Source organism: Lacerta agilis, chromosome 8 (assembly GCF_009819535.1).
Source record: "Lacerta agilis isolate rLacAgi1 chromosome 8, rLacAgi1.pri, whole genome shotgun sequence".
NCBI lineage: Eukaryota > Metazoa > Chordata > Lepidosauria > Squamata > Lacertidae > Lacerta > Lacerta agilis.
The window spans coordinates 56,929,791-56,946,715 of record NC_046319.1 but is presented as its reverse complement, the minus strand read 5'-3'; the positions used below and the strand labels follow the sequence as shown (position 1 = coordinate 56,946,715).

Genomic DNA, 16,925 nt, shown 5'->3' with positions numbered 1-16,925 from the left:
CGATCTGTCCATAGCCAGCTCATATAAAACAGCCTTAGTCACAAACCACTGTGATTCTAGCACTGCACAGGAAGAGCATCCGAGCAACTCTCCCACGTTTCAGTGGATGATGTTTCTAAAACATCATGGGGAGATATATTGCGGCAGTGACAACAGAAGGTGGCCTTGGGCTATAGCTCTTGCCCTGGAGAAATGTCCATCAAAATGGAACAGGAGGATGATAGATAGATAGCAGAAGTGCATAGCAAGCATCATTAGGTACGCATTTTGGGCTATTGTGGTTCAGCTAATCTTCCAGATTCCTTTTCTAGCATACAGCCTACTGCTGACTTGTTGATTTAAGACTATGTGCTTTTTCCAAGAGAGAAGCTTAGGCAGTTTATTTAGAAGTATGAGCATGTCCCTGGTCCGTTCTTTTGTACCTTGTCTGCGTGCAACTAGGAATATCTGGGTGGGGTATAAATAATAAATTCTTATTATTATTATCAGAAGAATTCGATTTTTGAAAATTTCAGCATGAAATGAATGGCCTGCTCAGTACCCTTTGCATTAATATGTGCATTGGAATTTCATTGTCTGCAGATATGTTATAGTGGAATTTAAGTATATCAAAATATACATCTAAAATACATCTTTTTTGAGAGACAGCTCATATTTAAATATACATCTTGAAAGGGATTTTTTTTAAAAAAATGCAGATAAATGCATAAGTGGAGTGGAATGATGGTTAAAAATATGTGGAAGTGCCATGGCTACTGGAAACAGACTAACTGGAAAGTTGTGTGCCTACAGTGCATCACAGGGAAGGGGTTAAGAGGTAGTTTTTCATAATGGCATTATAATGTTGCTTTACAAACCTATGGTGTGACTACATTTGGAATACGGTGTACTATTGCAGTTGGTGCACCTCTAAAATGGCTATGTAGAGCTGGAAAACGTGCAGGAAAAGCAAGCAAAATGACCAAGGAACTCTCCTAGGACAACATCTGGAGCTAAGAGGTGGGAAAGTGAGGGCATAGAAGCATAGAATTGTAAGGATGGAAGGTACCCCAAGAGTCATGTAGTCCAACCCTCTGCAGTGCTTGAGTCACAGCTAAAGAATCCCCTACAGATGGTCACCCAACCTCTGTTTTAAAACCGTGAATGAAGGAGAGCCCACCATCTTCTATTAGATTATATCTTCACATGTGATGGGGATGTCATAGGGTTCAAGAGTTTGGGAATTTGTTTTTGTTTTTTTTGTTAATGAGCATCATTAGATAATGCTCCAAGACCCAGGAATGGGGTTTTGCCTATTTCTGGGCCAGGGTGTGGAATATAAAATGCTTTATGGAGCAGGGCTGAGAAAGAGATGTCAAAAGTGTTGTAAGAATTTGCATTAGCGCAATCAAGGCTGACGAAGGAAAGTGGGGGTGTGGAAAGGTTAAAGAAGAGTTAATCAGCTCCGTTCTATTCCGGGTTCAGCTGCAGCCTCTTTCTTCCCACCCTTATACGTACAATTCTCTTTTAAAGGCCTTTAAGTGGAGAAGATGTTCTGTTTCCATGACAATGTTTATGAAATAGCCTTTCTATTTCCCCCCCACCTCCCTCATTTCTACCCCTCCCCTCTTTTTGCAACAATTCCATGTGGTTTTCTTCTTCTTTGGAATGCCAGCGATGCCCTTGAAGTGCCCTTGGGAGCTCCTCTTGAAACTGAGTATGGTACAACAATGCGTAGATATTGGGGAAACTAGTGCCAGCTTAGATAATTGATTTACTTTGCACATATCTCTCTTCTTTAAGAGCAGGCCATGGCCCATCGTTCAGCATCCTAGTCTTCTCAGTGGCCAGCCAGATGCCTGTGGGAAGCCCCAAAGCAGAACTGGAGTGAAATGTGCGATTCCCAGCAAAAGACATTCAGAGGCACACTGCCTTTGACAGCGGGAGTGGATCATAATAAGAGTCATGTTGGATCAGTCCTCCTTACCAGGGACTTCTGAGTTCAGCTGAAGGGAGCTATGATTTCTTTGCCATATCTGAAACCTAAGATTGGGGCTAGAAGCATATTTATCTGTTTATTATCAGGGGTGGCCAAATCCCAAGAGACTGTGATCTACTCACAGAGTTAAAAACTGGAAGTGATCTACCCCTTTTTGGGGGGTTCAGGTCAAAGTTGTTGAGTTTTTTCAGGGAGGAGGTAAGATGTTGAGAGCCACTGTGGTGTAGTGGTTAAGAGCGGTAGACTCGTAATCCGGTGAACCGGGTTCGCGTCTCCGCACTTCCACATGCAGCTGCTGGGTGACCTTGGGCTAGTCACACTTCTTTGAAGTCTCTCAGCCCCACTCACCTCACAGAGTGTTTGTTGTGGGGGAGGAAGGGAAGGAGAATGGTAGCCACTTTGAGACTCCTTCAGGTAGTGATAAAGCGGGATATTAAATCCAAACTCCTCTTCTTCTTTCTTAGGGGAGCCAAGGTTGTTCAGCTTCTTTGGGGGGGAGCCAGTGATCTACCAGTGATCTACCACAGACCTCCAGTGATCTACTGGTAGATCACGATCTACCTGTTGGACATGCCTGGTTTATTTAATTGATTTCTACCCTACCATTCTGTTTATAGAATCTGTAAGGTGCCTTACAATAAAACTGCAAAACAACATATGTCCATCCATATGAACAGCGTAGGAAACTGCCTTCTACCAAGTCAGACCATTGGTCCATGTAGCACAGTGTTACCAGCACTGACTGGCAGGGACTGTCTAGGGTTTCAAGCAGGGATCTCCTAGTTGGAAATGTTGGACATTGAACCTGGGACTTTATTCATGCAATGGAGGTGCTTTACCACTGACCTATGGCCCCTCCATCTATCCATGCACTCTAAAAACCAAGCATGTGATGAAACCAACAACTCAAAGGTGGCATAAGAGCATGATGCCACTAAAAACTGAAGCAATGCTTAGTAGGATAGGACAGTCCTGGAGTGATGCCTGAAGGTGTCTGCTGAACTGCCTAAGGGATGTACATTGTACGGTCTCCACAGTAGCCATCCCTTACAAACTTCTAACGGAAAAGGGTCTTCACTGCGCACCTTAAATAATGGACAAGTTAATACAATGGTCCTGTAAGTCTGTGGTCAAAGGCCATTTAGGACTATTTAGGTAAGAACCAGCACCTTGAATTATGCAGTTAATGTGGTACATCTCTGGAATGTCTCTCTGTGAAGAGACTTTGAACATGGATTGTTTCAGGTAGCTCAGAAGGCTACACCTGAGTCTCAGGCCAAGCAGTTCCCACTTGAAGCCTCAAGACTCCCTAGCAACATGGAGCCAGGAGACTGCCCTCTCCTCTTTCTCTCCACCCCACCCCACTCCTCCGACCACCTTTGGAGTGTAGGCCCCCATGAATAACCCTGAGATGCAGAGCCCTTAGGCATGTTTTTATGGCACAGTTATGCCATTTCAGCTTTGTTTGCAGTACAGCATAATTGGATTTCTTCTTGAACTTCTTACTCTTCTATTTGATGATCGTTTATGACTGCATATTATGTCATCAATCTCCCAGACTCTGTGAGAAAACGCCATAATCATTACAACGATGCAATGGTCTGGCGGCCCATTCAGGGGAAATTTATGTGACCTTTTTGCATTGTAGCATAAGCTGACTTGAACTATGAGCTCAGCATTTCTGGTGCACCTTATTAATGAGCCTCTAAGAGAGCTGCTAAGAGAGAACCCACAACACACACACACCCTCTCGCACAAACACACACTTTTCCTTTGGTGCTTGCAGGCTCGCTGCTGCAAGGTTTTGGTTCATGGACTGGAAATGTCAAAAAGGTCATGTTTTCTATTATAGTTTGATCAAATGTTGTCTGAGATTCCACAATAATAACCTTGTGAGGATTGTCTCCTGTATATACCCCACTCAGACAAATGAGGCTTACTTGAGACCGTGTTTTGGAGCCGGCAAATGTTGCAATAGTGTGATGCTGGAAGTGGTGGGGAATGATGCAGCCAAAGTCAAGGACTTAGCTTCCACTCCACACACCCCAGCAGGAGGGATATAAGCATGTTCTTAATTTCCCCACTGAAATCAATGTGACTCCAAAGTGCTTGGCTGGTTCATACCCATAATGTATGAGTATACGATGTATAATGTATAAATGAAATTCCCACCTGGAAAACATGCAGATAAATTCATATGCATATGATATGCAAGTGTATATGTGCATTTCAAACTCAAGATAGTATGCTTTATATTATTTTTGGAGACTTAAGATGCAATCCAAGCCCACTATGCACTGGATTGTGAGGGGTTTGGATTGAGTGGAAGCACACACACACACACACACACACACACACACACAGAGAGAGAGAGAGAGAGAGACAGACACACCCGCTTGCTTCGGCTGGCTTAGCTAGGCATTCTGAGGGTGGCGGGTCTGCTGGGTTCTGAGCCACTATCACAGCTGGCACCTGCCAGCATCAGGCCTGAACCTGGCTCAATCACTGCACCAGCCCAGAGCTGGCATAGCGACCAGGACCAATCTTCTTGCCCTCACTGAGCTTCCACTGCTGCTGCCATGAGTGACATGTCTACCGATGCAACAGGGCTGCAGTGCCCACCCCAGCTGCAATGGAGTGCATCCAGCTCAGTGAGTCCCATGATGCGTGTCCCAAGAGAAGTTGCATCATGTGCCTTGTAAAAAACACTAAGGCACCATATTGTATGTCTGCTTGAGCAGGGAGGTACTGTGCAGTGTTCCTCTCCCCTTTTCTGTCACTATTTAGGGATGGTGATCACACAGGGATTCATTTAGTCAGCCTGAATTGCAGTTTACACTTCTCAGGAATGACTGAAAGCACCACCATTTCCCACAAAGTCCAATTCCAGCATTGAGTTCTGAATAACCACGTAAAGGAATGTTGGGAGGCACACCTGGAGAATGTTGTAGTCGCAAGGAAGATGGCTGCCCATTATCTGGGGAGCTGCTGATTCAGAAAATATTTATGTAACATTTCACATGTGAGAGTAACGTGCCTCCCATTTTAACCAGTGGGGAGGGGGAACGCAAGGAACAAAAAAGTATATTGAAACACTGGTCTAAATGATCAAAACTGATTGTTGAGTTATCTTTGTGCAGCATATAATGTTGAAAAGGTATTGATCTTTTCAAAGGAAATATAGGGAGGTGGGAAGGAAATTATCTGTGCTCTAGTCATACTTCCATCTTCTTAGCCTGTGTGCAGATGTTGCGCATGAAGTAGGGCCTTCTCAGTGGTTGCACCATAACTGTGGAAAACTCTCCCCAGAGAGGCTTACCAAGCAAGGTACTTCACCGGATAGCGTCTGATGACATTGTAAGGCTCTTCTATTCATGGGAGGCCATTGTAAATTATTTTTGAAGGGTAGCTTTTACAATCTGCTTTCACTGTTTCATTCCATAGTTGTTTCATCTAACAGTTAATTCAAGGAAGGGGAGGTGTCATGTGGATTTTCCTTCCTAGCCATCCAAATAACTTGGGCCCAGGATGCCTTCACCCTACCCTCTTGCTATCTCACAGCTTTTACCTTTTGAGAGAGAAATGGAAGAGGGGAAATCCACATAGCAAATTACAGCTTCACTCAATTTGATGAATGCTCCCAGCCATGTTCTTGGCAAGATGTTTTGTTCTTCCTAGCCAAGCAGTAGCGAGGGAAGGTCAGTGAGACTGCAAAGTTTTCTGACTCCCATAAAGTTGTAAGCTTCTGAGTATTTTCATGATCAACAAACAAAACCTCTTGGACAAAGGAGGAATCTCCGGCAAATTATATACAGTGTAGATCAACACTGGCCCCCAGTGTTTGGATGAAATAATTTCAGATCTGAACCTCTGTCTCCCTGTCTTCCCCTTGCTGGAAAATCAAGGTGTAAAATGTTCTGATCATGTCCGATAGCTAGAATCCTAGAAGGCAATGTTTGTTGACCCATGAGGCTATTTGCTTGCCATGATGTTAGCCCATTTGGGGGCAAATATGGAGGTTCTGGCTCAGGCAATATAACTGAGAAAAGCAAGTTTAGTGGTTCTTTCTCAGGAAAATCACCTGAAGATTTTAAAGAAACCTAAGAATTTCTCAGGAAAATTGACTTTTGCCAAAAAAGAGGATTTTCATCACTAAAGGACAAAAAAATGCTTATGGTAATTAATATGTACAGACACATATTTAGTAGCAATTAGTGTAATTTAAATAGAAACACAGTACATCTCACTCCAGTGGCGAAGACACCAGGTGGCTTATGTGGCTGCGGGTGCTGCTAGCCATTGTTGAGTGACTCCTGTTTCTTTCTTTTGATGGCTCTTTACTTTAAACCAGCTTTGGACTGGACAGCCCACAAATAGAGGACACCTTTAAATAGCAAGCTCTCCTCTGAAAGCTCATGAGTAAATAGAGACCCAGGGCAGGCATTCTCAATAGACCATCCCAGGCTGCTGGGACCCTGGCATCTGCCCATAGATGCTGAGTTCTGCCTGAGAGGAATTCCTCTGAAAACATTGCTCAAGTTCATTTAAATATCCTGAAGTTTCTGTATGCCTGTCACTATGTTTTTTCTTCCATTAAGGAGGAACATTTGTGCTGCAGTGGCAATACCAGGGTCTTACACTGCAGGAACATCCCTTGTCCCCACCAAGCATTCAGGTTCTCTGTGGTAAAGAATATGGTGGCCTGGTGTGTGTGTGTGTGTGTGTGTGTGTGTGTGTGTTACTCATAATGGAGAGTAAACATCTGGGATCTAAAGGTATCTTGGAGGTCATGGCCATGGACTAGAAGGAATGCTATTTCTGTGAGAAATCATTGCGGCGGCAGTTCTAAAAACATGTATTAGGGAGTAGGGATGTAAGAAGGCATTGCCTTCCATCCCCTGCGGTATTTGTTGCATGCAGCACTATTTCCATTCCATTGCAGTTCATCTTCTGCCAAAATTTACAATATTCGCCTGGCTGTCTGCTATGGATCAATTACATAACTTAGGTAAGTTACCTAATTACGTTATGTATGTTGGCATTGTCTAACTCCACCCCATTGATTTCAGTGCAAAGGTAACACGATGCAAATGCAGAAAGGGTAATCAATTGCATGTTATCTGCAAACAGAGAGCAACCGTGAATACTGATATTTTGGCTGGAACAAATAAGCGAACACTGGTAATTTCTGCTCCTGTTTCTGTTTTCACTGGAATTTTCTGACATCTCAATTAGTGAGCAACCCCCCATCAAGTGCAGTAGGGCTGTGTTCCAAGTAACCATGCCTAGGATTTTGTTCGATTTGTACTTTCAATTTTCTCTCCTGTGCTGGCAGATTCCAGAAGTGGAAAATTGGAAAAAGTGTCCCCCCCACACACATACCCCCCTTCCCTCCCCATATCTACAAGATGGATGATGTCGCATTCAAAACCATTACATTTAAGGGTGGGGTGGCAGAAAGGGGGGGGGAGTATCTTTCTGGTTGTTGTTTTTAGTGAGCAAAGAAATAGAGAAGAGGGAGAAAATAGTTTCCATTTAGCTTTAGCTTTCTTGGCCATACTGGAAATGAATCATGACATAAAAGGGGGATAAAATGAAATGAAAAAAGATACCATTTATTTCCTCTTCTCTAGAGCTCACTGGACACTTATTCTGAAGGTTAAAAAACTTTGCTTTGGCACCGAAACACATCACATGAAGATCGAGATAAAAGGCTCTCAAACAGCCACAGCCTTACTTAGCCAAGAATTATGGCCACAGATTGGGGAAAACAAATTTATCTGCCGACAAAGCTAGTATGGCTTAAGTGTTTTTAGAGGTGGTAGCTTTTTTGTACAGAGGTCATCGTAGATGAATGGCCAGGCATGTTGTTTGCATGCAGAAGGCTCTGGGTTCAGTGATAGGCACCTCCCATTAAAAATTCACAGCCACTTTGCATAGGAGTAGGAGAAGAAGAAGAAGAAGAAGAAGAAGAAGAAGAAGAAGAAGAAGAGTTTGGATTTGATGTCCCGCTTTATCACTAGCCTAAGGAGTCTCAAAGCAGCTAACATTCTCCTTTCCCTTCCTCCCCCACAACAAACACTCTGTGAGGTGAGTGGGGCTGAGAGACTTCAGAGAAGTGTGACTAGCCCAAGGTCACCCAGCAGCTGCATGTGGAGGAGTGGGGAAGCGAACCCAGTTCACCAGATTACGAGTCCACCGCTCTTAACCACTACACCACACTGGAGGAAAATCACTTGCAAAGGAAGGCTCTATCCATCCTACCCTTCAATAGCAAGATGCTCAGCTTCCAAATGAATATCACTCTGGAAACCTATAAGGTCATGGCATAAGGTTGCCTATTCCTAAAACCCTGGAGAACCAGTCTCCTCACAGTGACAGTTGTTGTGGGACCAATGGCCTGACTTTCCTTCGAGCCCAAAAGTCCCTCCCCCAAGTATGTGCGATTTAGAGCACTTTTATCCCATGCTTTAGCCAAAAAGGTTCCCACCAGAGCATCTTAACAAACACAAGGAATAAGAATGTTGTTTCTTATTTAGGCTTACAGTCTTGAAGACATGACACACAAGGGGGAAAGTGTGGGGAGGGAGAATGCAGGGAGGCAAGTAAGCTCAGGAAACAGTTCTTGTAACAACCAACTTGGAACCCAGGGCGTCTGATGGAATGGCTGCTTCTAGGTGGCAGCTCATGGAGGACTAAAGACAGCTAGTCTCTCAGCAGTATGGATAGGACAGCCTTTCCCCTCCCCTCCCCCTCTGTTCTGCATCCTCATTATCATACATATATATTAGATATTGCATTTTATATCTGGTTCAGTAAAAAAAAAAAGCTGAAAAAACAGGGTCTTGTCCTATTCGGTATCACATCCACCATTAATAACAATGCATCTTTCTCTAGAGAATCAGACCGGTTTTTCTTAATAATTATTAAAACATTGCACTTTTTAAAGTGCAAATGTGTTGAAAGATTCTCCTCTCCCTCTCTTGTCATACAGATTTTATGTTCTCCAAACAGCCTGGCTTTCCTTTCATTTTTGGTCAGGGTGGGGAGTTGAAGAAGACTGTTAAAGCAGCCAATAACACTCCTTTGCTTGTACACAAATCCTTGGTTTTTTCCTTTGAATTATTATTATTTATTATTATTAAAGGGTGCTTTTTAGTTAATCTGATGTTTCAGTATTTTGACCTGAGCTAAGTCCTTAACTGTGAGGGTACGTTGGATGAATAAATAAATTTGAGGAAGCTTCACCCACCTCCGCTCTTCGAAAGTGAATTGGCTGATGACTGAGGAAGTTGTGTGGGAACCTTATTTCCTAAAGGCAAAGGATGTTTCTCTCATTGATAAAGCTTCAAGGTTGGAGCCACAATGGTGTTTAAAATATAGCTGTCAAAGGCTGCCACAAGTAATTCAGGCAATAAAGTATTCCTTTTAGCCATGTAAATAAGGCAATAGGCAAGGCTGAGGGATGGATATCTATGTGCAAGCTGTGCAGAAGAGGATGGAAACAGAAATGTAGATTGATCTGGAGAGAAACTGGGGAAGACATTTAATCGGAATGGTAAATGAGCAGGGGGTAGTTTTCTCCTACTGGAAATTATCTGAGATGGTGCTGTTCTTGCCAGATTTGTTTATGTGAGAAACACGGGAGGAAGCATCTTTCTCAACTATGTAATGAAACCAGCTTCAAGCTTGTAGTATCAGAAATGGCCAAACATATGTGCCCTTTGGGGTGCTTCTGGCTGGAGTTTGGATTCCACCTGTCAGCCATCGTTCCACCTGCTGTGCCAGAGGGAGAGGTGAAAAAACAGGGCTCCCCTCCATAAGCTCGGAAGGCACCCCAAGTAGCCATCTTGCTAGAAACTTGTAGTGCCTGGATTCTCTTGTTCCTGTTTGCCTTTCTCTTCTCCCTTCCCTGTTTATATGTGAACATGAGGTCTTTGTCATTTGGAGGGGGGCGGCAAGCAGAGAAGAAATAAATAATATGTCCCAAAGCGTAGGTGCTGCCACACTAAAAGATCAATTTCTTACAAGTGTGGAACAAATATTATGTGGCACCTGTAACAGTTTGATCGGAGCAGTGAGGTGGGCTAAAGATAGGGTAAGGCATCTTTACACATAAACTGGTTCCAAGCTCTTGGGGACTTTATGCACTAATAATAACACCTTGAACTTGGCCTGGGAGAAAATCAACAAGCTGTCCTGCTGTCTGAGCAGAGCTGTTAAATGCTGACAAGATCTCACTCCTCTCAGCAATTGTGGCCGTTCAGACATTACAAAGGCAGGTGTGTAAGCATTTTCATCCTTCCCCATCTTTTTTTAAACATCCAAAGTGGTCCTTTTCCCCTCCCCCCCTTCCAACTGTTCTAGGAGACATCACTGAGCAAATAACTGCACGTATACCCCTTTTGCTCCCTGCTTTTAAAACATTCAGCAAATCTTTTGACAACTCCCAAAGGTTTTCTTCTTTTCTACATCCATTAATTTGATGCATCAGGCAGAGAACTGGATTTTTATTTGCGAGCCAATAAACAGGGCTTTTATGCAGCTGTATCTATCTCTGTCTTTTGCCTGCCTTGGCTTCCATATAATTACGGGAAGGGAGACTCTTTGGTTGGTTGTTAGCAGAAAAAGCTTTTATGGAGGGGGACCTGTTTCCAAAGGCTGTAGAGGAATTGGAAATTGGCTGGATCCAAAGGCTTGATGTTATTATTACACTGCACGGCATCTGATATAATAAATAATATCTATGCCTTAATCTCAGCAGCAGCTGAAAAGGGGACAGCCCTGACAATCAGGCAAACATAAGCAACAATATTAGTTCAGAGGACATTTGTGGTGGTGGAATTTTTATGTATTTAAGTTTATATGCTGCTGTATCCCAGGAACTCTTGGTGTGATTTACACTGCATTATAAAACATGAAAATATACTGTTCCTGGCCCGAAAGCTCAACATCACTGAGCGTGTGGAATTATGAAAGCAGGGCAGGAAAGAAGAGGGGAGAAAGGGCAGGCATGCACAAAGGGTCCTTTTCATGTGCTCAGAACAAGAGCATGCAGAGTTACATTTTTGCATGTGCTCCAAGCAAGGCACATGCAGGAACACAGGAAGCTGTCTTATACCAAGTTAGACCTTTGATCTATCTAGCTCAGTATTGTCTACATTGACTGGCAGTGGCTCTCCAGGGTTTCAGATAGTGGGCATCCCCAGTCCTCCCTGGAAACATTGGGGATTGAACCTAGGACCTTCTGTATACAAAGCAGATGCTCTGCCACTGAGCCATGGTCCTTCATGTAAAACAAGACCCTTCAAAGAAGGCACCTTTCCCACTGCCTTCTCTCTCTTACTTCCTGGGTATGTTTCTGGATCTGTGAAGGTGGATTTGATGGCAAGCACACATGAAGTGTGGATTGAACAGGTCCCCATTTGAACACACCTCAATAAAAGTATGAACCAGGGTGGAGATTTTTGTGGAAGTTCTGTACGATTTCCCATGGCATCCCCTTTCCCCTGTCCCTCAGCACTGTTTTCATGTGAGTCACTTCTTCTAAATAGGCCTACAATGGAACTGAGAGTTCTAATCTGAGGTGGCCATAGTGAAAACTGAAGGGAAGACATCTTCACTTCATTAATCCAGAGCAGTTCTTCTCTGGCCTTGCTCCTGGCAGATCCTTGCCTAGTAAGTGCATTCCCTAACTGAGAACCTCGGCTTATGCAGGAGTCTGAGACCCAGAAGACAGATAAAATGTGGCTCTCAAAAGAAAAATAGTCAACACCTGCTGTAAGCACATTCCTAGAGACGGAAGGGTCAGCAGGGGTTAATTCCAATTTGCTTCTAATCCACAGGTGGACAGTTCATGGCCTTCCAAATTTTATTGGAACATTGACTGTGTTTGGTTGAGACTGATGGGAGTTGGAGTACCACAACATCCCAAGGACCACAGATCCTCTCCACTGCTTAACCTAAAGGAAATACATATTGAGTATAACCATCATGGGATACAGAACTAAACCTAATGGCCTAAGGCTGGGTCTTAGCCTAATGAGCTAGCAAGAAGAGGCCTATGAAGCCTGGGGTAGTATCAGCACCTGTGATTGGCAGGCAATATAAAAGCCCAGGATTGGCTATGCTTGCTTTAAATAAGAGGAACATGGTCTTCTGACCTTGTCAGCTGAAGAGAACTTTCTGTCTTCTGGGTCTCAGACTCCTGCATAAGCCGAGGTTCTCAGTTAGGGAATGCACTTACTAGGCAAGGATATATCTGCAGCCCCAGCACTGCCCATAGCCAGCTTACACTGATGTGCATTTTACAACGTTGTAATGTGCACCCAAGCCCTCAGGATGTGCATGTTGTCTAGAAGTGAATATCACATTTGCTAAAAGGGGCAAATGAGGCGGAATTTGTAAACGAGATTCTAGTTTTCCAAATATTATGTGTAAAGAAGCAAGCAGCCTCAACCTGTGTCTTATCTTAACAGTTCATTAAGTAAAGAGCAGAAAGTGTTCAGTGGTGACCTTTTTTAAGAAAAAAAGAAGATAGATTTTTACTTGGAGTGACGTTTCGGTCATTAATTTCAAACGAAGAAGGCTCAAAAGCCGGGAACAGGTTCAATTTTTGTTGCTGCTGTTTTAAAAATGACATCAATGATATAATTAAATTGGGTACTGGAGTGTCAGTGCAGAAAATGAAGTGCTCATTTTGTGCTGCTCCTCAAACCATTTGTTCATTTTAAATGGTGCCCCTATTTGTGGGAGCACTGGAGGATTCTTGCCTCATTTCCCATGTGATGGGGTGCCACAGTAATGCAGTCATTCTTGGTGGTATCTCTGTGTCATGAACTGGCAGGCCTATGGGGAGGAGGAAGAGAATGCCAGTGAGGGGTGTAGCTGGGACTAGGACGCACCAGGGCAAGCAGGGGGAAGAGAGGTTGGTGTAGGAATTACTCATAGGCTGACAGAACTAGAGCACCAGAGCCAAAGGGGAACTTTCCTCATTTTTAAAGGGAAATTCCCTTATTCCGAATAGGATTCCTCACAAGAAAAGGGAAAAGTTGACAGCTATGCCATGAACATGGCGGGTGCTAATGTATAGGAAACAGTGAGCTGGGCATTCCAGGAGGCTAAGGCAGGCAAGGGCCTACAACCCATCTCAGTAGCTGGCCAGCTGGGGCTCGCTAACTCTGGGAAGAGGAGAATGATTTCTCAGCTGAAGTAGGCTTGGAACAGGTGAAGGTCACCTGCCTCATCAAGTCCAGATGCTGCAGTCAGCATGCAAACTATAGAAGGGCAGCAGAGCTGTGCTTACTCAATTGCCCATGTTGATGGACCTCAGCTTGGATGCTCCAGAATCTCTGTGGGACTGTGCTTCAGTTTGGACTTTGGATGTGTGGATTGACCCTGGTCTGGGGGCTTGACATACTGACTTGTTGCCAGGTAGGCCAGGGGTTCAGGACACTCACTCTAGTGGGCATTCGTCTGTCTCTGCAGACAGTGGAGGAGTGTGCCTTTGGGGGTGAAGTCAAACCACTGGAGAGTTACAGCACCTGCTGTGGCTGTAGAGACTGAGGAACACATTTAAACAATTGGGCTATTAAAGGACGTTGAGCAGAGGTGCAATTAGCCACAACAGCATACATGAGGTGCTTGGGAATTGCCCCACAGAGCTGCTTGCAGGGCTGGTGTCAGCACTTGACACCCATGGGAAATGCCAGGGACACACCACCCTGGTGGAACCCATTGTGGAAGACTGCCCCACCCCCACCCCCACTTCTTATTTTGTTTAGCCCATCTCAGTGAACTGTGCCAAGCAATTGGATCTAGCCATCCTTTTAACTCCCCACAATGCCGCAACTAAACTTCATCCTGGGGCATTCTGAGACTTTTATAAACACAGCCACCCACTGCATCATCACTGCAGCCAGGTGGTCCCATTAGGAGTCACTGGTTAGGGGCCAACAAGAGGACACTCCCATACCTTCTTTAGATCTGGAGCTGGCCCTGATAGCCTTACACATTCAGACTTAATAGGCATATTTACTTAGGACATTTTGATTCAATGTTTCCTTTAAAATGCTCTGGGCAGAGTACACTTTTATTTTCATAATGATCCTGGGAGGTAAGCCAGGTTGAGAGACAGTGGCCTGCTGAAGGTCATCTAGTGATTTTCATGGCTGAGCAGGAATTTGAATCTAGGCCTTCTGCTCCCTAAGGGTTCAGCTCTCCCAACAGGAGCACCACACTTTCTAGGTGGTGGACTCTCCTTCCTGAGAGGTTTCTAAACAGAGGTTGGATGGCCACCTTCATATATGATCTAGTTGAGGTTACTGCATTGCAGGGGGTTGGACTAGATGATGCTTGGGAACCCTTCCAACTCTACAATTCTATGATTTTGACCATGTGTACAGCCTAGTCAGCTACTGGACCACACTGAAGGAAGGATTATGTATAGTGGGGCCCCATTCCACTACAGAGGGCTGTCTGCCTGGAAGTGCTGTTGCCGCAGGAATTTATTCATCTATCTTGCTCCTGAGTTAGCAGCTAAGTACCCCTCGAGGAACTAGAGACTTTCAGCTGTTAATTCCTAGAAGAGATCTAAGTTGTTTGTATAATATCTCCTATAAAATGTGTTTTCTGTTCATTTATATTAAAAATCTAATTCTGTGTTCTGTGCTGCTGAAGTGACATTGAAAACTGCACAAAACATTGCTGTTGGATATTGTAGAACATCAACAGTTACAATTAAAAATATGGCTATGCAAGGGGGCAAGGGAAGGAAACTAAATCCATTTGCCTCCAGCCAGCAGCAGACACTTTCCCGAAGATCTAGGTTTTTACGCACATACCTGTACAGTGGTTGCTAAATCTAAATTCGCTTCCAGCGGACATGCATTTCAAATAATAGCTGCCGCCAGAGAAAAGGTATCTGTGGGGTTTGGTGTAATTTGCAAGGCAAGGGCAAGTTATAGTTTGAAGGATTGGATGTCACTATGGTTTGTGATAAACCAGGAAATAAGCAATTAAGCAAAACAAGATGAGGATAAGGTAGAGCACATAACGACAGGTCTTGTTCCCATTGATTTGGTGTTGCCTGTCTTGATCCTTGAAGGCTGAGACATGGAGTGTGAACCATGGGAATAGCATCCCTGTGCTCATTTCCACCAATTCCCTGGGCCCGGAGCTAGGAGCTATTACAGCTTATCAAGGAAGAAGTTGTCATGTCACGATTCTCATTGTTTGATGCTTTGCATGGCCTGACCTGAAAGGTCTGGAAGAGGAAGACAAGACACTGCTCCTGTGCTCTGAGTCTTTTCAGTGATGTGGAATAATGGGAAGGCAAGCGAGAGGGTGGTGGAAGAGGGCAGAACAGTAAATGAAGCCTGTGTTTGCAGAAGGAACTGAACATTTGATCGATTATAGCTTGGTGCTTTTGACTAACCAAGTGTCATCCCTTCTTCTCCTGCTCTCCACTCAGTTCTGCCAAGTCACACATGTGGAAATCCAGGAAGACTGCAGAATGGAATCCAGCAGGGGACGACGTTCAGTGTTGGCGACAAAGTGCGTTACAGCTGCAACCCGGGCTTCTTTCTGGAGGGTCATGCACTGCTCACTTGTCATTCCAGTTCGGAAAACACTGCCTCCTGGGACTTCCCTCTGCCCTCCTGTCGAGGTAGGTGTGCTTCACTTTCATTTATTCTTGGGAAGGGATGGTGTCTTAAATTCAATTCTCCATATTTCCACATCAGTTTGCTTTAAAAAAAAAGTCTTCGTGAAAATTGGTCAGCATGTTTGTTTGAATTGCTTCTAAAATCCACACTTTTGTTGCAATTTTGTCTAATATACACACCTCTGCAAGTAATTTCCCAGAATACTTTTTTATGCACACTTCACATGGTACATGCATTCTTGTATGCATTACATGGGTGGAGAACTGCATTGCAAAATTCAGAGAAGTGAGAATTTTGAAGGATGACTAAATTTCAGTCTGCATATTATTTTTGGAAAGTGTGAATTATGTAGATTCATCTTTAAAGGCAAACTGTGTCATCCCCCCCCATCACTATTGTTGGGTCATTCCAATGTCTAGGTTCAGACTAACACTGTAGACATTTTGAAGTTGTTCTGTAGGGAGGGGACAATGCTCAGACTGCATTTTAATGGGATGTTTGGTTTTTGGTGTGTGTGTGTGGGGGGGGAGAATCTGTGTCATTTAGTCCAAATTCTGCACCAAGGAAAGCTGAATTGTGAGGCCTGCATATATAAACTAAGCAGGGAATATTTGAGTATTTTATTATGTATAATTTATTATGTTTCTGCTGAGCTGGGGGAGGAAGTGAAGTCCTCCTTATTAAAACCACTAGAAATGCTAATATTCAGTATTCTTAATTGCTTCCACAATTTCATCTGACAGTGGGCACATACTTGTAAATATAATTTGGTACCCATAATGGGATAATGGTTCTTAAGTAAAAGGGAGAATGCATAAGAACCTAAATACTACATTTTGCATTCCCCCCCCCATGCGCTTCCATAGAATTGTGACATAAAAATAGTCCCCTTATACTATGGCATGTATAAGGAGGGGTTTTTTGGGTGGGGGTGTCTATTTTCATTTTTTATGCGTCTATGGAAAAGCTGTGGGTACAACCATTTGAGAATAATATTGATAAGCTGAAAGGTGTGCAGAGGAGGGCACCCAATATGATGAAGGGTCTGGAAGCCAAGGCTTATGAGGAATGGTTGAGGGAGCTGGGTATTTTTAGCATGGAGAAGAGGCGATATGATAGCCATCTTCAAATATCTCAAAGGCTGAACTAGATGACCCTTTGGGATCCCTTCCAACTCTGATTATATGAAAGCTTCCTAGTACCCTCCACCTCACATTTGGGACTAGCCAATCAATAAATAAGTAGAAGCATTTGATTTGATACACAGTAATAAATGTCGTGAG

The 16,925-nt window shown here is 43.8% G+C and overlaps 1 protein-coding gene across 1 annotated transcript in view; it reads left to right on the top strand.

Moving 5' to 3' along the window:
- The window catches only part of CSMD2 (CUB and Sushi multiple domains 2), a 512,122-nt gene that overhangs the window by 141,061 nt on the left and 354,136 nt on the right, over positions 1–16,925 (top strand). Inside the window, 1 exon segment of the mRNA XM_033157666.1 lies at positions 15,450–15,644. Within this exon segment, the coding sequence (XP_033013557.1) occupies positions 15,450–15,644 (195 nt within the window).